The 20,577-nt window shown below is 37.9% G+C and overlaps 1 protein-coding gene across 1 annotated transcript in view; it reads right to left on the bottom strand.

The window, feature by feature from the left end:
- Nucleotides 1-20,577, bottom strand: part of PPM1D (protein phosphatase, Mg2+/Mn2+ dependent 1D) — a 49,442-nt gene that overhangs the window by 4,304 nt on the left and 24,561 nt on the right. Inside the window, exons 3-5 of the mRNA XM_025917689.2 lie at nt 20,321-20,445; nt 7,038-7,228; nt 4,968-5,210 (exon numbers count right to left, since the gene is read on the bottom strand). Of these exons, the coding sequence (XP_025773474.1) occupies nt 4,968-5,210; nt 7,038-7,228; nt 20,321-20,445 (559 nt within the window). The remainder of the gene's footprint in view (nt 1-4,967; nt 5,211-7,037; nt 7,229-20,320; nt 20,446-20,577) is intronic.

Below are 20,577 nucleotides of genomic sequence, written 5' to 3'. Positions count from 1 at the left end.
AGCCCGACGCGGGGCTCGAACTCACGGACTGCGAGATCGTGACCTGGCTGAAGTCGGACGCTTAACCAACTGCGCCACCCAGGCGCCCCTCATAAGAAATTATTGACCTCGAGTTTGTCCTGCTTTAATACAGAAAAAGGATTTACAACAAGACAAGGCAGACAGAAGGATTCCTACTAACCAAACAATCACATCACTAATTCAGGCCTAAGAAAGAAGGTAATAGTCAAGCCATTGATAGGAATAGAATATACTGCTCCAGTTTGTAAAACAACGTTACACATTTTAACACAATTTATTGTAATTTCTGGTGTGCTGGGTCTTTTTAAATTCACAGATTATTATTCTGACACTACAGGCGTGCTGGCTTTTCTTCCCCCACTTTCTCCTTGAACTTTTCCTTTTCATTCTCTTTTTATTGGCATTCTGTGGGAATACGTTGCATCTGTCAGCACAGGCAACTGCTTAGAGTTCTCACACTCATCCCAAATTAATTAGTTGTTTTACTAGACCTTTTTACATGTTCATAAAACATATGTGATATTGAGATTACCTCCTAAAAATACATACTTTACAAGTTTCACTACTTCAGAGATCAACTTCCTCGCTCCATCTACCTTACAATCCAACAATATTAAATAACTAACTGAAAATTGTGTGGAGAACTCAACTGAAACCAAATGTTAATTTTCTGAAACGACTCCCTTCCCTATTCCTCCTTCCTATAGCTCTTGGCTTATAGAAAAAAAAAAAAAAAAAGGTAAATTTAGTTTTTCCCTAAAGAAAGGATGGAGAAAGAAATGTGTGCCAGAGTAATATATCACTTAAACAAAGTATTTCTACCATATCTATTCCAAAACAAAGATATAACTAGTGGTATACCTTAGAATCCATACCCAAGTTCACATGTCTATAGATAGATAAACCTACACTCAAATGCCTAGTCCAAATGTTGGACAGTCTGTTTTATTTCCTTATTTTTAATTTACATAGAAGTTAGTTAGCACATGGTGCAATAATGATTTCGGAAGTAGAATCCAGTGCTCATCCCAACAAATGTCTTCCTTAATGTCCCTTGCCCATTTACCCCACCCCCCCCATAATCCCTCCAGCAATCCTCAGCTTGTTCTCTATATTTAAGAGTCTCTTACATTTTGTCCCCCTCCCTGTTTTTATATTATTTTTGCTTCCCTTTCCTTATGTTCATCTGTTTTGTGACTTAAATTTAAATGTGGGAAAGTCTTAAAAACCAAATTGCCCAAAATGTCATTATATTTATCTAGATGTTACTAAACATGGGATTATTTTAACAAGGAAATAAATCAGAGGCAATGTACTTATGGTTGCCAATTAAGATAAAACACAATTTCTTGGGAAGAAATTTGCCTTTACTTACCTGTTAGGTCAGAGCCAACAACACTAATTATTCTGATGGCTCCAAATATTTTCCTCTATTTGGGTGGGGCCAATTGGTTAACAAGTAACTATGCCTAAATATAAGTTAGTGTATACATAAATCTCCTTATCTTTATTTTAGTATTAGATCATTATTTCTCTAGAATCATTATTTTCCTAGATCCTTGTATCTCTAGATCATCATTTCTAAAATTCTAGAAATAATTTTTAAAACATATGTACAATTTTTACTAATGCCAATCAGCAGGCTGCAATAATTTTTATGTGAAATCAATATTAAGAATATTTATTCTGGCAATCCCTATCAAAATCCCAACACCAGCATTCTTCACAGAGCTAGAACAAACAATCCTAAAATTTGTATGGAACCAGAAAAGACCCCAAATAGCCAAGGCAATCTTGAAAAAGAAAACCGAAGCTGGAGGCATCACCATCCCAGACTTCAAGATGTATTACAAAGCTATAATCATCAAGACAGTATGGTACTGGCAAACGAACAGACACTCAGATCAATGGAACAGAATAGAGAACCCAAAAAAGGACCCACAAATGTATGGCCAACTAATCTTTGACAAAGCAGGAAAGAATATCCAATGGAATAAAGACAGTCTCTTCAGCAAGTGATGCTGGGAAAACTGGACAGCGACATGCAGAAAAATGAACCTGGATCACTTTCTTACACCATACAACAAAATGAAACTCAAAATGGATGAAAGACCTAAATGTAAGACAGGAAGCCACCAAAATCCTTGAGGAGAAAGCAGGCAAAAACCTCTTTGACCTTGGCCATAGCAACTTCTTGCTTGACACATCTCCAAAGGCAAGGGAATTAAAAGCAAAAATGAACTACTGGAACCTCATCAAAATAAAAAGCGTCTGCACAGCAAATGAAACAATTATCAAAACTAAAAGGCAACTGACAGAATGGGAGAAGATATTTGCAAATGACATATCAGATAAAGGGTTAGTATCCAAAATCTATAAAGAACTTATCAAACTCAACACCCAAAAAACAAAATGCAGTGAAGAGATGGGCAAAAGACATGAATAGACACTTCTCCAAAGAAGACATTCACATGGTTGACACATGAAAAAATGCTCACATCACTCATCATCAGGGACATATAAATCAAAACCACAATGAGATACCACCTCACACCTGTCAGAATGGCTAACATTAACAACTCAGGCAACAACAGATGTTGGCAAGGATGCAGAGAAATCTCTTGCACTGCTGGTGGGAATGCAAACTGATGCAGCCACTCTGGAAAACAGTATGGAGGTTCCTCAAAAAATTTAAAATAGAACTACCCTACAACCCAGCAATTGCACTACTACATATTTACCCAAGGGATACAGGTATGCTGTTTTGAAGGGGCACATGCACCCCGATGTTTACAACAGCACTATTGACAACAGCCAAAGTATGGAAAGAGCCCAAATGTCCATCGACAGATGAATGGATAAAGAAGATATGGTGTGTGTATGAATGGATAAAGAAGATACGGTGTATACACAGGCACCCCATAAGAGACTCTTAAATATAGAGAACAGAGGGTTGTTGGAGGGGTTGTGGGAGGTGGGATGGGCTACTCCTGAAATCATTGTTGCACTATATGCTAACTTGGATATAAATTAAACAATAAATAAATAAATTTAAAAAAAGAGAGTATTTATTTTGGATGCCTGGGTGGCTCAGTCAGTTGAGCATCCGACTTCAGCTCAGGTCATGATCTCATGGTTTGTGGGTTCTAGCCCCACGTCAGGCTCTGTGCTGACAGCTCGGCACCTGGAGCCTGCTTCAGATTCTCTGTTTCCCTCTCTCTCTCTGCCCCTCCCCTGCTTACACTGTCTCTTTCTCTCAAAAATAAATAAACATTAAAGAAAAAAAATTTTTTTAAGAATATTTATTTATTCCTTGGGGCACCCAGGTGGCTCATTTTGGTAAATGTCCAACTTTGGCTCAGGTCATTATCTCATGGTTCGTGACTTGGAGCCCTGTATCGGGCTCTGCGCTGACAGTGCAGAGAGGGCCTGGGATTCCCTCTTCCCCTCTCTGCCCCTCCGCCACTTGGTCACGTGCTTGTTTGCGCTCTCTCTTTCAAAATAAATTAACTTAAAAAGTAATAATATTTATTCCTATCACAATCTATGTCCCCTTACCCTTTATCTCCATTCTAATGCTTCCTTCTTTATTCTGCCTAAAGGTCAGTGATTCAAATACAAATAAATACATTAGGGAACACGAAAGTAATGAATACATTCAAACTGAGGAATAGACAAATACTCAAATGAACATAAGCTCCTTCACAACTCTCAAAAAGAGAAAGGAGATTTTAAAAGGTTTCAATCTGCATTATTATTCAAAAGTTTTCAAAGAAAAGAAAGCTTTGACAAGAAATTCTTCTAAGAATATAAGTACAAAATATTAATTTGTCAGTTTCTAAATGAAGAGTCAATGCAAGGAAAACTAAGTTGCCACCTGTATGTGAAGTAAAAGAAAGCACTAAAAGTAAATTTCCAAGTACTGAGCATAGGATCACAATACCAAAATCAATCAAATTTTTTGTACTGTGTAGCTCTGAATACCTTAAAAAACTGTCGAATACATAACATAAAATTCTACTGTATTTCCTATTTTAATGGTCAGTCTTCTAAAAAGCACATTCTCAGAAGGCCCAAGTATAACAAAGTAGTTATCAATACTACTAATTTTTAGTAGGAAAATACTGGGATGAAATCAGAAAAAAAGGAAATATGGTACCACTTAAATTTGTTTCATAGCCTATCTTAAACTCATTCAAGGGGCGCCTGGGTGGCTCAGTCGGTTAAGCGGCCGACTTCAGCTCAGGTCATGATCTCGCGGTTTGTGAGTTCGAGCCCCGCGTCAGGCCCAGTGCTGACAGCTCGGAGCCTGGAGCCTGTTTCAGAATCTGTGTCTCCCTCTCTCTGACCCTCCCCCGTTCATGCTCTGTCTCTCTCTGTCTCAAAAATAAATAAACGTTTAAAAAAAAAAATTTTAAACTCATTCAATATTAACATGAGTAAGAAGAGGAATAATGTTTCTTATCCATGTTACCAGACAACCAGTTCTAAGGTCTGATATCCTAAGGTCCACTTCAATCTTGAGTCTGTACGATCTAATCCAAACTGTTTAATCTCTCAGTCTTATCATCTGTAAGATGGAGTAACAACTGCACTATTTACCTATTTGGGTTATGAGGTTCAAATGAAATATATATGAAAGTACTTCACAAACTTTTAAATGCTTACACAAATGTTCATAGTATTAGAAGAGGATCATTAGAATATTATTACATCTACATCACCTTTCTATTAGGTGCTGTACACATAGCTAGCATTCAGAATAGCACTGATGTGAAGATGAATCAATGACAATAAGTTACATGACAAAGATCTATCACTTTCTTGAACCTCATTCAAATCCAAAATCCTTTTCGATGAAGAATCTGAAAACTTTTCAGGCAACACCAACCAAAGAAATTCTGTTTATTAGAACAACTTAAATACCATTTAAGAGAATTACATACCTTGACTGGTGGTGTAGAACATGGAGAAGGAGTCATCACACAGGTTTCTTGACTATTATAGGAAGGACTATCCGTCAGGTTCAGATAGAGCTCATCTTCATTGGTGAAATTTCCCTGACTGTCCACTCCTGGAGAAATGCAGATCACTATAGCACTAGTATTATCTGCTCGAAGCATACGCTGCCTCCAGCGGCCTAGTGCTCGATTCACAAGCATTTTGGCACAAGACTGTCCATGCTCACCCTATATTTAAAAGAACAAGAAGAAAGAAAGTTCACAACTCAGATTTAGTTGCCACTATATCTGTTATCAAATTTAAAGGTGTGTGTGGGTTTTTTTTTTAATGTTTATTTATTTTTGAGAGAGAGAGACAGAGCGTGAGTGGGGGAGGGTCAGACAGAGAGGGAGACACAGAATCCGAAGCAGGCTCCAGGCTCTGAGCTGTCAGCACAGAGCCCAACACGCGGCTCGAACTTACAAACTGTGAAATCATAACCTGAGCTGAAGTCGGCTGCTCAACCAACTGAGCCACCCAGGCGCCCCTGTTTTATCAAATTTAAAATGAGGTATTCATATGGCTTAAATTAAATCTCCAAAATTTCAAACATTATCCACAGTCCCCATAACTATGTTAAAATAGTATTGCTCTAAATTTTTTAAAGTAATAAAACAAGGCCTTATCCTGTGGTTAAATTTCACCTGTGTTTTTTTCTTTTTGGTAGCAAGAAACTTAGTCTTCACTGTAACTTTAATTAGGAAAAGCTATATAGAAGTTATCTAAAATGGGAAGTAAACATCAAATTATTACAGATAAACAATTCACAAATGAGATAATCAGGCATGGTAAAAAAAAAAAAAGAAACACAAACAAACAAACAAAAAACACGTAGTTCAAACTCATGTTGTTTAAAGGTCAACTGTACATAAAAATGATGCCACTGATATGAGGAAAAAAACAATACAGTAAGTGGCTATGGTATGGAGATCACCACATACAAACAGAAAGAATAAAAAAAAAACAAAACTCCAAATGATCTCATGTTATGCAAATAAATGTGGCTTGGAATAAAACTTTTAGTATCATACACAGATTCAATACATGTATTCAATAATTACTAAGTTTCAAAGAACAGAAATGAAAACGATTTTCTTCCACCATACACTCTTACTAGGTGATCTCATAAGTTGTCACAGCTTTACCTAACTCTTAATACTCAAATTTGTATTTGAGAGGCTTCTCTCTCAAATATTTCTGCCTAATGAAAATACCTATCTAGATAAACCACAAGCACCTCCAACTCAACATGCCTACATCTGAATTAATTATCACCCTTCTACCCCAGAATATATGTGTTTCTTCTTGATAACAGCTATCACCAGTCAAAAATTTGGGCATCACCACATTCTTCCTCCTTAAAAACCCAAATTCTATCAATTCTACCACTCATGTATTTCTTTTGTTATTGTGTATATATGGATTTGTTGTTTTTTACCACTGTTACCCTATATCAAGCTTGCAAAATTTCTCATTTGGAATATAACAGTAGCCTCCAAAAGGAAGCCTAATAGATCCATTGATAAAAATCAAATCAGGGGCACCTGGGCAGCTCAGTCAGTTAAGCATCCAAGTCTTGGTTTCTGCTCAGCTCATGATCTCATGGTTAGTGGGTTCCGGCTCTGTGTCAGGCTCTGTGCTATCAGCACGAAGCCTGCTTGGGATTCTCTCTCTCTCCCTCTCTCTCTCTCTCTGCCCCTCGTGTTCTCTTTCTCTCTCTCAAAATAAATAAACTTTAAAAAAATAAAATAAAAAATTAATGAGGTTTCATAGGCCCTTAAGTCTTAAGGCTATTCATAAAAGTCTATGGTTGTGTGTTTTGTTATCTAGTTTCATTTATTTATATCCTGTCTCCTTCTCCTGATGAGTTGCAAAGTCTGTTTTACTAATTCTAGAGCCAGGCAAATGCAAAAATCTACACAAAGTGAACATCCTTAGTTCATATTCAAGACTCCTGACCAACGTACTAAAACAATGTACAGGTCATAATATCAAATTATTGAGTCACTTCTCACCATCAAGTATTTTTTCTCCTCTTGGTCCTGGCACATTGAGATGGCATCCTGCGGTGGGATCATATTCCAAAGTCCATCACTCCCCAAGATAATGTACTTGTGCTTTTGGGGGTCAAGCGTGTGGACACTTGTGTCTGGTTCAGGTGATACCACAAACTCACCACTGAAGAAATCATAGCTCCACAAATCACCTGGGGGTGGGGGGCAGAAGTAAGAAGCAAGAAGTATTATTTCCAAGCTAGTAATATCATGTCAACAGATTAAAGGAGAAAATCTACATATTCATCTCAACAGATGTAGAAAAGTATTTGATAACATTCAAAGTCTACACATGATTTAAAACACACACACACACACACACACACACACACACACACACACACACACACAAACTTCTTAAGCAAACTAGAAATAAAAGACAACTCCCTTAACATGATAAAAGTTCTTTTCTAACACTATACTGAAGGTCCCTCCCTGCATAGTAAGTTTAAACAATTAAAATCAGATATATAAACTGGAAAGGAGAAAATAAACTACCATTTGTTTCAGATAATTTTATTTCTACATGGGAAATCAAAACCAAATCAGATCAATTATCAGAAAAGGAACATTTAGAAAGGTTGTTAAATACAAACCCAGTTTATAAAAGTGAACTGTATTTCTAGACAATAGTAAGAAATAGTAAATATAAATTTAAACAATGTATTTATAACAGTTAACCAAATGTAAATATCTGGAAATAAATTTAACAAAAGTTGTGCAAGTCTTTTATGGACAAAATTATACAATTAGATTACAAAACATTAAAAAGACTATCTAAATAAATGGAGAAATAAACTATTTCAAAGGAAGACTTAATACTTTAAAGATGTTAATTCTCCCAAAAATAGCTTTTAAAGTCAATGTAATTCCAAGCAAAACCCCTAAAGAATTTTTGTAGAATGACAAGCTTATTTTTAAAATGTACAGGGAAGAACAAGGGCCAAGATTAACCAAGACAAGTGTGAAGAAAAGATAAAAGACAGAACTTGCTCAACAACGGGAGTCTTAGTTGCTATCTGAAAACCCCTGCTCACCCGCAGGGTCAAGAAAGGATCTAGTCAAAACTTACAGAATAAATGTCAGTCACTTGGAAGAAAATTCTAGAAATAAAAATGAGCATTTTTATGTTCTTAAACTACCACATGACCAGTCTTTGGAGATTAATAGTTCACCCTTTCAGTGAGTGAGGAAAAGAAGTCCTCATACAGTTACCCTCCTTCTTGATTAGCTCTCTGTGAAACAATACCTAAACTCCTACCTTTCAGACGTATTAGTACAAACCTCAAAATGTGCAACTTAAGAACTTTTAGTTGACTCAGGCCATCAAAAAGATTTTTACAAGTGAGATAGAAAAAACATTTTACAGAAACCATTTATTCTTCTGTGATACATAATACAAAATAAGTGGAACAATGTAACTTTTCTTTTGCTCCCCAAAACTGGGGGAAGAGTAGAAAGAAAGGAGAAAACATTAATCTCTGACTCTTTTGTTTATAGTGAAATGTACTCTGAGTAAAGACCTAAATTAAAAGCAAAAGGTTTTCAGACAAGAAGGTGGTTTTTGCACTTTCACCATGTCTGACTTCTTTTTAAAAAAGAGGAAGCTCCTGGTCCTTTCTCTTCCTTACTTAAGCTTCCCTATTACCACCCAGCAGAAGTATCGGCCAATTCAAACGTGCTCAGAGTCTAACGAAAAAATAATTCATATCAATTACTCCACTCTAAAAGAGCAAAATTCATTGCTAAACCAGCCCCTTGAAAGAGAAAGGGGCAATTCAGTCTTCAGAGTAGCAACAGAGTGCACATACGGGCACCTGACTGGCTCAGTTGGTAGAGCATGCAACTCCTGAGCTTGGGGTTGTGGGTTTAAGCCCCATGCTGGGTTTAGAGATTACCTAAAAATAAAATCTTTAAAAACAAACAAACAAAAAGAACACACGGGACCGCTAAAAGCTAATTATAATCCAGGTCGACTCACAAAGACACATTTAGTTCTTTATGTTAGCAAAACAAAGGTCTTTGGCTGATGAAACTTTTAAAATGAGCATGGAAACAGTTCAGATAAATATTAATATAGCAAGTACAGAATTCATAAGTGATGCTAAAAGCTTTCAAAAACAGTTTTTCCTCATTATTTGGAATTACTATTGCCATTCCAAGTAAGAACATATGTCTAAATTTAAAATCTATGTAAAAAAAGAAATTCCAATTTTCAATATAATGCAGATTACATGACCTTTAAAAAGGGCCACAATTTCTCATGTATAAACTAGTATTAATATCTTTATAAATTTAAAAATATTTTTAAATAAGTAATTTTTTTCACTTAAGAGGCACAGTGTGTCAGTTTCTCCCATCATTGGCAATGCCAACCTGAACCATTTGGTTCAAATGCTATCAACCACCACTGTACAGGTACCCTTTTCATTTTGTAATTGATATGTAATCCAAAGGGTGATAGCTTTGAGTCTGTGTGAAATATCCTCTTGTCCACCAAAATATGTCATGTTTTAGCATTCATTAATGATTCTTAGCCCCCTATGTTTAACTGTATGTTTAACTTTAACTCTCTATAATTAACTGTTACTATGATGGTTGTAAACTGATGACAGAATAAGAACATTCTAAATTACACTTTTTGTTGTGTTTTCTAAAGAAGAGTTTCCCATTCTCCTCTACTTGTTTATAATCTTTTTAGTATCTTCATAAACTTATGGATTCTTTTTCCTTCAATATGCTATAAATTACTCCTGTCATTATTTGCTTTGATGCTCAAGTTGCTTTAAATTTGCCAGTAAAAGTCCTTGGAGTGTTAATTTTTTAACAAACTCATTACGTGAGTTGTATTCATAGCCAGGTTTAAGAATATATGATATAGCCACAGTTCCTTATGTTACCAATTCAGAGAATTTACATGGCTTTACCTGAGATCAAATGAATGAGGATTAGAATTGGCCCTTGAACTAATTGTTTCTATCACTGACCTACAGTTTGTACACCAAAATAGGATCACAGAGTATCATTCCTGTACATTCTAAAGGGAGGGACCTTGGGCGCTGGGGCAGATGTAGTTGGTTGCCTGCTTGTTGGCTGTTTCCTTTTTGTCTTCAGTAGAGGCACTGGAGGGACCCCAGAGGAGAAAGAGGTCTTCCTTCTGGTTTCAGTATGTTTTCTGCTTTCTTCTGTGGCACATGGCAGCCCAGTGCACAGGACACAGTGGTCCTCACCCCTACTGAATTTCAACATTCCTCTCCCTACCCTCTTTGGGTGGCTTCCCATGGAGAGCTCCCAAACAACTTTTGCCTCACTTAATCCATTCTTAAAACTGCAACCCAAATCATCCTTTTAAAACTCAAATTTAACATGGTGGTATGGGGCGCCTGGGTGGCTCAATCAGTTAAGTGTTCCACTTTGTCTTAGGTTATGATCTCACAGTTCATGGGTTCAAACCCCGCATCAGGCTCTGTGCTGACAACTCAGACCCTGGAGCCTGCTTCAGATTCTATGTCTCCCTCCGTCTCTCTCTCTGCCCCTCCTCCACTAGTGCTCTCTCTCTTTCAAAAATAAATAAATGTTAAAAGAAAAAGTTAAAAAAGAAAAAGATGGATGGTGGTGATGGTTGCACAACATTGTAAATGTACTTAACACTACCATTGAATGGCACACTTAAAATGGTTAAGATGGGGGGCACCTGGGTGGCTCAGTCAGTTAAGTGGTTGACTCTTGATTTGGTCTCAGGTCATGATCTCACAGGTTCATAGGATCAAGCCCCCCATTGGGCTCTGCACTGACAGCACAGAGTCTGCTTGGGATTCTCTTCCTCAAGATAAACAAACATATATTAAAAACAATAATGATAAAATAAAATGGTTAAGATGGCAAAACTGTATATGTATTTGCCATAATTGAAAACACACGCACAAATCGAGTTGTTTCCCACTTCTACTCTGCAACAGTTTATTCCTATTCTTAAGACACAACTCTTAACCACAGTCTAAAAACATGAAATATTTTCTCATTTTATCTGTGCCTCTTATTCCTGTATCAATCTCTGTTCTAGCTACACTGTCCTTTGTCAGAGCTCCTTATATTCACCAGCCTTCCTCCCATCACAGAGTTGTTCGTAAATGCAGTTCCTATGCCTAGAACACACATTCTTCCACTTTTAACATCAAGTAATTGTTCAGACTTAAATATCTCTTGCTTCTCCAGCTAGTAAAATACCATTTTATTTTATTTAAATGTTTTATTTATTTTTGAGAGAGAGTGCACGTGTGCAAGCGGAGGAGAGAGTGAAGGGGGGGGAGGGGACAGAGGACCTCAAGTGGGCTCTGCGCTGACAGCAGTGAGCCTCATGATCAACCGTGAGATCACAACCTGAGCCAACGTCAGATGCTCAACCAACTGAGCCACCTAGGTGCCCCTAAAATACCCTTATTTTAAGTTCTTATTAACATGCATACAAATATTTAGAGATGTAATTTTTCAGTCCTTTTTGTGATCTGATGAATGCCTCTCCCCTTCTCTAAACTGTAAGATTCCATGAGGACAAAGGCCAACCACATGCTTGACACATACTGTAATCAGTATCTGTTCAATGAATAAATGATTTGCAAGATTCACATGCAATTCCATGAGGCAGCCACAAGAAGGCACCTTTGTCACATCTGTACTCAAGTAACTATAATCCTAATGAGTGCCTAAAAACGATACCAATTTCTGCTAAGCAAACTTCCCTCTTTCCCAAAACGCTAGAAGAAAAATGGCCACATACCATAAGAATGGTGCTAAATACGATAATTTAATTTACTATGAGCCAATAAGTATTATCATGCAACACGTTAAACTATTAATTTTTTTAATTAAAAAAAATTTAGCAGTAGTGGGGAGAGACAGAAAGAGTACATGCATGCACCTATGTGCAGGGGAGGGACGGAGGGAGAGAGAGAATCTTAAGCGGGGTCCACGCTCAGCTCGGAACAAGACACAGGACTCAATCTCATAACCATTAGATCATGATCTGAGCTGAAACTAACAGTGGGACACTTAGCCAACTGAGCCACTCAGGTGTACCCCATCAACAGTATTTAAAATACTCCTATCTATGCCACTGACTCCCAAATTGCTATCTCCAGCCTGGACCTCACCTACTGCCAATTTTCATAACCAGAAGTCAACTGGACATCAGTGGTTTTATGTCTGATAAGCACCTCAAACTAACTTGTTAAAAACAAAACTCCTGACCTCCTTTTACAACTGATGTTTCAGTATTTGCTATGTGATTAATAGCTGTTCAGTTAAAAAAAAAATCATTAATAAGGATATCTGCATTCATTGTTCCTTTTGCCTAATAAATTCTCTTGCCCCAGAAGACACCCATAGGTCTCAATGCCTCATCTCTTGATTCAAATGTCATTTTTTTCAGATCTCCTCTGAGTATTCCATTTAAAATTACACCCCTACTTCCCACAACATTCCCTGCTTTATTTTTCATGATAGCACCTTTCACTACATAACACAATACATAGTCTACTTATTATTTCTTTATTGTCTGTTTTCTCCTACTAGAAGGTAAGTTTCATGAGTCCAGGAATTTTTTATTGTTTTGTTCATTGTGGAATCCCTAGAACCTAGAAGAGTACCTGGCACATAATAGACATTTAATGGATATTTGGTAAATAAATCAACAAAGATTCATTTATGAGTCATGAAGAAGTGGGAACTCTGTGTGGTTTTAAAATATGTGCACAAATTCATTATACTTCATAAGAAGCACAGCTTAATTCTGCTCAGAAGAAAAATTGACTATGGGGCGCCTGGGTGGCGCAGTCGGTTAAGCATCCGACTTCAGCCAGGTCACGATCTCGCGGTCCGTGAGTTCGAGCCCCGTGTCAGGCTCTGGGCTGATGGCTTGGAGCCTGGAGCCTGTTTCCGATTCTGTGTCTCCCTCTCTCTCTGCCCCTCCCCCGTTCATGCTCTGTCTCTCTCTGTCCCAAAAAAAAAAAAAAAAAAAGGTTGAAAAAAAAAAAAAAAGAAGAAAAATTGACTAGATTTTCTAGTCTAGTCTAAGAGGAAGTGATGATGTGTCGCTTCTGACACTAGACCATAAAAACACATTATGGTTGTTGCACCTTGCTCTCTTGCATCACTTGATCAGGGGAAGCCAGCTGCATCAAAGAGCCCTACAGAGAAGCGCACAGGACAAGGAACTGAGGCCTACTTCCAACAGCCAAGTATGTAAGGCATCCTAGAAGTGAATACCCCAACCCCATTCTGGCTTTCAGATGATACCCATAGGTGATATCTTGATTACAACTACATGCGAGACCCTGAGCCAGAATCACTCCCAGGTTCTGAGCCACAGGAACCATATGAAATAATAAATGTTTTAAACTAAGTTTGAGAATATTCTGTCAGATAGCAAGAGATAACTAATTCAGTTACTCACTCTGGGGAGATATTGAGTAAGATCTAACAACATTAAAAATGTACTTATCTATGAACTGAGTTTTCCAACTGGTATGCCTTGAATGGATTGAGTATGACCATGTGTTAGCAGGATGGGACCTGAATGGCTAGAGCCTTTAGGCCAGTTACCTCCAGCCTGAAGTAGCCTCCTTCACTTACTGAAGAAATATTATCATACTGTATGTGTATGTCATAGTATTTAAAAAATTTTTTCGAATGTTTACTTATTGAGAGAGACAGATATTGAGAGAGACAGAGCATGAGCAGGGGAGGAAGAGAGAGGGAGGCACAGAATCCAAAGCAGCATGGGGCTCAAACTCACAAACTGGGAGATTATGACCTGAGCTGAAGTCGAACGCTTAACTGACTGAGTCACTCAGGTGCCCCTGATGTGGTGTTTTAAAAGTAGGGGGCGCCTGAGTGAGTCAGTTAAGTGTCTGACTTTGGCTCAGGTCATGAACTCACAGTTTCATGAGTTCGAGCCCTGCATCAGGCTCTGTGCTGACAGCTCAGAGCCTGAACCCTGTTTTAGATTCTGTGTCTCCCTCTCTCTCTGTTGTTCCCCCACTCGCACTCTCTCTCTCTCTGTCTCAAAAATAAATACAGATTAAAAGTTGGTAAGTAATGTACTATGACCCAGCAATTCCACTTCTAATTTATATGCCTTAAAGAAATCTCATAGGTGTATATATTCATAGCAGCATTTTTCATAGTAGCAAATGCACAGATATAACCTAACTGTCCAATCAGGGTGTGGAAGAAGAAAATACAGTTTCATAGTGAGACTGAACATCTAATAGTCAACAATTAAATTAAAACTACATTTATAAAGATGAATAAATCTCAAAAACAACACACAGTGAAAATAGCAAGTTAAAAAAAAGGTGTTTTGACTATGACAGAAAGCTAATCCAAATATCAACATTTAATTACTTATTTGTTTAACTTATTTATTTTAAATAAAGGCAGACTGCCACATGCAGACCTTATTTGGATGTGTCTGGAGTCTTGGAAGCTTGACACTACCCTATGTTCTCCTATCAGTGGACCTCGAGAGCTTGTTTGGAGACTCTAGCTGGGGAGCACAGCTACTAATATACCCTTAACCGAAGAAGGGTCCTCCTCTATCAGGGAAGGTCATCCTCATCAACCAAGTATGCAGCTTCAGGAGAGATGCACATGGAGCAGTGAGGGAGGAAGGGGACACCCACCTAGCCAGCCAGATCAGTCAAATCAACCCTGGCAATCAATGGGTTGACAGATGTCACAGCCAGATCGCCCTCACATCCCAAAGATCAACAATTTGAAAAATATTACCATGGACTCTCAAAACTATAAGAGATCCTCAAAGTCTTATATTCTCTAACTTCCTATCCACTGTAGAAATCTATGCTAACCACAATGGGTAGCCATTTAGCCATGTGAACACTTCATGGAACACTTCATGGTTCGTGGGTTTGAGCCCCACATTGGGCTCGCTACTGTCAGCACAGAGCCTGCTTTGGATTCTCTGTTCCCCTCTATCTGCCCCTCCTTTGCTTGTGCTCTCTCTTAAAGAAAAAAAAAATCTCTCCAAATACACCAATCAATACTTTTTGTATTGACTATACATTCTTTTTTTTTTTTTTTAATTTTTTTTTAATGTTTATTTATTTTTGAGAGACAGAGAGACAGAGTGTGAGCGGGGGAGGGGCAGAGAGAGAGGGAGACACAGAATCGGAAACAGGCTCCAGGCTCTGAGCCATCAGCCCAGAGCCTGACGCGGGGCTCGAACTCACGGACCTCGAGATCGTGACCTGGCTGAAGTCGGACGCTTAACCGACTGCGCCACCCAGGCGCCCCATGTATTGACTATACATTCTGTAAGAAGCTCATTGAATGCTATTATTCACTCTCCATCTCCCCCCCCTATCCCAATAAAGAACAAAGATGCAATATAGAAATTTGACCTGGTAGCAGTTAATAAGAAAAACATCTAAAGACTGGAGCTATTTGAATAAAACAAATGTGATATGATTACTAAAAGCTAATGACAGGATTCCAGGACTCTTATTAGTAGAAGTACAACACTCAGGTAGCAGGAACTAAATATTTCCATTATACTTCAAATTGGTCACGCCACATCTTGTAGAGTGTCCTCAATTCTGGAACACTTACTGAAGGAAACATCTAGAGGAGTATGATAAGAATAATGAAGAGACTGAAATTAGCCTAGAGGAAAGACTAGAGAAACATGCTAGGCAATTTTGAATAGGTAAAATCATGGTCATTAGGCAAAAGGCAAAATAAATATACTGCTTTGTTTTTGTTTCAGCACACATAACTAGAGCCAACATCTGAAAGATTCATGGAGGCAGATTTTAACTGACAATTATGCAAGTGTTTATACTATGAAATATTAGGATTTACTGAAGATATTCAAGCATGGGCTGAATTATTTCTTGTCTGAATTGCTCTAGAGATATCTCTGAACAGAAAAATATGTGAAACAAAAAAACCAGTTAGTTTTCTTGGTCTTTCTGCTCCTTCTTTTCCACTACACAATCACTAATGGGTTTCAAGGCTTAAAATGCTTGGCACATATACTTCATATATACATAATAACTTGGCCTCTATTCTTTAAAAAATGTTTATTTATTTTTGTGATGAGAATGTGAGCAGGGGAGGGGCAGAGAGGGAGGGAGAGAATCCCAAGCAGGCTCCGAGCTGCCAGCCCAAAGCCAGATGCAGGGCTTGATCTCATGACTGTGAAATCACGACCTGACCTGAAATAAAGAGTTGACACTCAACCGACTGAACCACCCAGGCACCCCAGAATCTAAACTGAAAGTTCACTTTACTTTTTGAACCTGAAGTGAGACCCTGCCCTCAGTCCAGTGAATTGCCCCATAAAAAACCCTGTATTCTTTAGTAATATTAATTCTCTACCAATTATCACCTTCCTCCCTCTTTTTCCTTGCTAAGAATTGAAGGATCTCTTACATCACATGCTTATACTATGACATGAATAACCTGGGTAACTAAGATAGCATTCTAGTTCTGCAAAAATCTACAAAATATGTAAAGTGCCTATATACTGCTACAAGCCCCTAAATAGTACCCTTGTCTCTAATTTTATTACCCTATAATTTTAGCCATTATAGCAGCCAAAACAACCCTTTAAAAACAAACTCGATAGTACCATCAACAATAGCCAAATTATGGAAAGAGCCCAAATGTCCATCAGCTGATGAATGGGTTAAGAAGATGTGGTGTGTGTGTGTGTGTGTGTGTGTATATATATAATGGAATATTACTCAGTGACCAAATGAAATCTTGCCATTTGCAACAACGTGGATGGAACTAGAATGTATTATCCTAAGCAAAATACGTCAGTCAGAGAGATAAATATCCTAAGATTTCACTCATATATGTGGAATTTAAGAAATAAAACAGATGAACATATGGGAAGAGAAGGAAAAATAAGATTAAAACAGAGAGGGAGGCAAACCATAAGAGACTCTTAAATACACACAAACTGAGGACTGCTGGAGGGGGTATCTGGTGAGGGGATGAACTAAATGGATGATGGACATTAAGGAGGACACTTGTTGGGATGAGCACTGCATGTTATTTTTAAGTGATGAATCACTAAACTGTACTCCTGAAACCACTATCACACTATACGTTAACTACTTGGATTTAAATAAAATTAAATGAATAAAATAATAAAAAAATAAAATAAAAAACTGAATCAGTCCCTGTCCTACTTCGATAAGCGATAACAACAGCTAACATTTATAGAGTGCTTATGATGTGCAAGACACTATTTTAAGCACTTTAAATATATTGTCATCCAATCCTCACAAAAGAATGAGGCAGGTACCATCATCAACCCCATTTACAGCTGAAAAAACTGTACCCCATTAAGTAATTTACATATAATAAGTGATTTGCCCAAGTTTGTATAGTAAGTAAACAGCATTGGATTGGAGCCTTGGAATCTTGGCTCCAAAGTGTCTCTCTTAACTACTGTGGTATACTTCTACTCCTCAATTCCTTCCCAAAAGTATTTATTTATTTGTTTATTTATTTTTATGTTTATTTATTTTTGAGCGAGAGAGAGTGCGAGCTGGGGAGGGGCAGAGAGAGATGCAGACACAGAATCCAAAGCAGGCTCCAGGCTCTGAGCTGTCAGCACAGAGCCCAATGTGGGGCTCGAACTTACAAACTGCTTAGATCATGACCTGAGCTGAAGTGAGATGCTTAACCAACTGAGCCACTCAGTCGCCCCAGAAGTTTATTTATTTATTTTGAGAGACAGCATGAGTGAGACAGGAGCAAAGAGAAAGAATCCCAGACTCCACGCTGTCGGTGCAGAGCCCAATGCCTCAGGGCTCAATCCCATGAACCACAAGATCATGACTTGAGCTGAAACCAAGAGTCAGTCAGATGCTTAACCAACTGAGCCACCCAGGTACCCTTTTCTCAAAAGTATTTAAAATGAAGTTCCTTATCATGGTCTAGCCATAAAGCCTTGTGGGGTTTAGTTCCTGCCTACCACCCATAATGTCTTCACCAAACTTACCTTACTTAGCCTGCACAGCCCTTCTTAATTGGGTAAGTATCCTCATCTCCACTTTCATTTTACATCTCTACCTCCTCTCTCTCACACTGGTTTCATTCATGTTCCTTAAAGACATCAAGCCCTTTCTTTCCTGCATTAGGATTCTGTGCTTGCAAATGACAATTTCCAACTCAGGTTAAGTTAGGCCCAAAAGGCAACTCAGAAGAAAACCCAAGTAGTTCACACAACAGACAAGAAGCTGGAGAACCAAGCATGGATACAGGTCAGTTTCAAGCCTTAGGCAGGAAAACCCTACCATATTAATGGGCACTGCCGAAAGAAGTCAATATTCCTAAGATGAATTCATTCCAACCAGTTTCTTTGTTTTTAATTTTTGTCCTTACTAGAGTCACAATTCAAAATCCTAGAATAGAGAATCTGACTGATTTAACTGAGCTGACCTATGTTTTACAAAAGGAGCCTGAATAGGAACGTCTAAATTAAGACTGCACGTATTAGGGGAGACATAATTCCCAAAATTTCAGTATGTTATTTAGTAGGAAAAGAGAATACATGCTGGACAACTCACCCATCCACTGCCCCAAATCAAATACCTACTGCCTAATGGCTTTGTGGGAATGTTTTGACTATTATTTTCCTCGCCCCCTTCTCCTCCTTCAGGTCTAACTCAAGTAATAAATACTTTTTTAAAGAATGTTCCTTGATCATCCTCTTTAATGTAGCCTTCCACTGTTACCCACTAATCCTCCTACCAATTACAGGTATATCACCTTGGTTAATTCCTTTATGACACTTTTTAGAACAACTTTCCCATTTGTTCATTTATTGTCTATTTCCTCCACTAGATTATAGGTTCCATGAATGCTAAGCCTATCTGCATTTGATCACCAAAGACGAATTAAGAGATAGTAATATGAAAGGTAGAATGATCTTTTGAAAATGCAAATCAGATGGTGTTACTCTTTACCTTAGTATCATTCAATGTTTCCCAGCACACTCAGACTAGAATGCAAATATCTGCCATGATATGGCCCATGTCTGCCTCATTAACTCCAGTCTCTTGATAATTCCTAGAACATGTCAAGTTCTTTCCCAATTCAGGATCCAGGCCTGAAATATTCTCTAACAGACTCTTCACAAGAATAGCTCCTTCTCAGCCATCAAATCTCAGCTAAAATAACACCGCCTAAAAGGAGCATTTCTATTACACTATATAAAAGTTTTTCCATTCTAAATTATTTTTTATTACAGAACCCCATTTCTTTTCCTCACAGTATTTCCTAATCCATACTTATTTCATTTACAAGCTTATTTCTTTATTGCCTATCTCCTCAACTACATAGTCTTGTTCCGTGAAAACAAACAGAATATATCTACCAGTAAAATCTCTCCAAAGCCTAATTCAGTGCCTGGCACTAAGTCAGTACTCAAGTTTCTGTTAGAGGAAAGAAGGAAAAAATCAGTGTTTCCTAAAAGAAATTTGCTGTACAAGAAAATTTAACTGGCACATCCCAGGTAAGATATTTCTGTAGCTATAATCCTCTAGCCTTTCTTCCAAAACCAGGTAGACTAGAAAAGAAGTATTTTTATTTTGTAATGAACAATTATTTTGCTAGCTAAAAAGAAAAAGAACCTTAAAGGCTCTTAAGAGAAATATGAAAGGCTGAAGGAAGCACATTTAAAAACAGTTTTAAGGGTAACACCAAGCCCAGACATACATATACTTCCCTAAGTATAGGTAGGAATCAGCAAAACATTAAACGTGACTCCTAATTAAGAAGCAATTGGCATTGGGGCGCCTGGGTGGCGCAGTCGGTTAAGCGACCGACTTCAGCCAGGTCACGATCTCGCGGTCCGGGAGTTCGAGCCCCGCGTCAGGCTCTGGGCTGATGGCTCAGAGCCTGGAGCCTGTTTCCGATTCTGTGTCTCCCTCTCTATCTGCCCCTCCCCCGTTCATGCTCTGTCTCTCTCTGTCCCAAAAATAAATAAACGTTGAAAAAAAAAAAAAAATTTAAGAAGCAATTGGCACTGAAATCCGTATTTTAACCTTCCCCTGGATTGAGTGTTAAAGCATTTACTATTAAAACAGCATATTTCTACCCCCATTATCTGTTAAATGAAGGTTTAGTTCTTAGTTTCCTCTTTTATGTTACCACCGTACACTGTAGAAAATGTAATAGGATTTCACTAAGTAAGTCCTACTTACCAAGCGCTCTTGCTACTGCCAGAAAAGGAATCTGGTCAATAACTGTACTCCTTCTAACAGGTCCATTGTGAGTGAGCCGAGGTCGTTTCCAAACTACACGATTCACCCCAGACTTGTTCATCACACTGAAAAAAGAGTTCATAAAAATACTCTAAATGAATAAAATATAACAAAGTAGGTCAATGTGTCAAATACCTAATACAATCAATTATCACGAAATAATGACTTATCTATTTCAGACACAAAGATGCATAAGC

This window comes from Puma concolor, chromosome E1 (genome assembly GCF_028749965.1).
Source record: "Puma concolor isolate L17-30 chromosome E1, mPumCon1.1.hap2, whole genome shotgun sequence".
NCBI classification, from domain to species: domain Eukaryota; kingdom Metazoa; phylum Chordata; class Mammalia; order Carnivora; family Felidae; genus Puma; species Puma concolor.
Note: the sequence above shows the minus strand (reverse complement) of the source record. Positions and strands in the feature narration are given on the sequence as shown.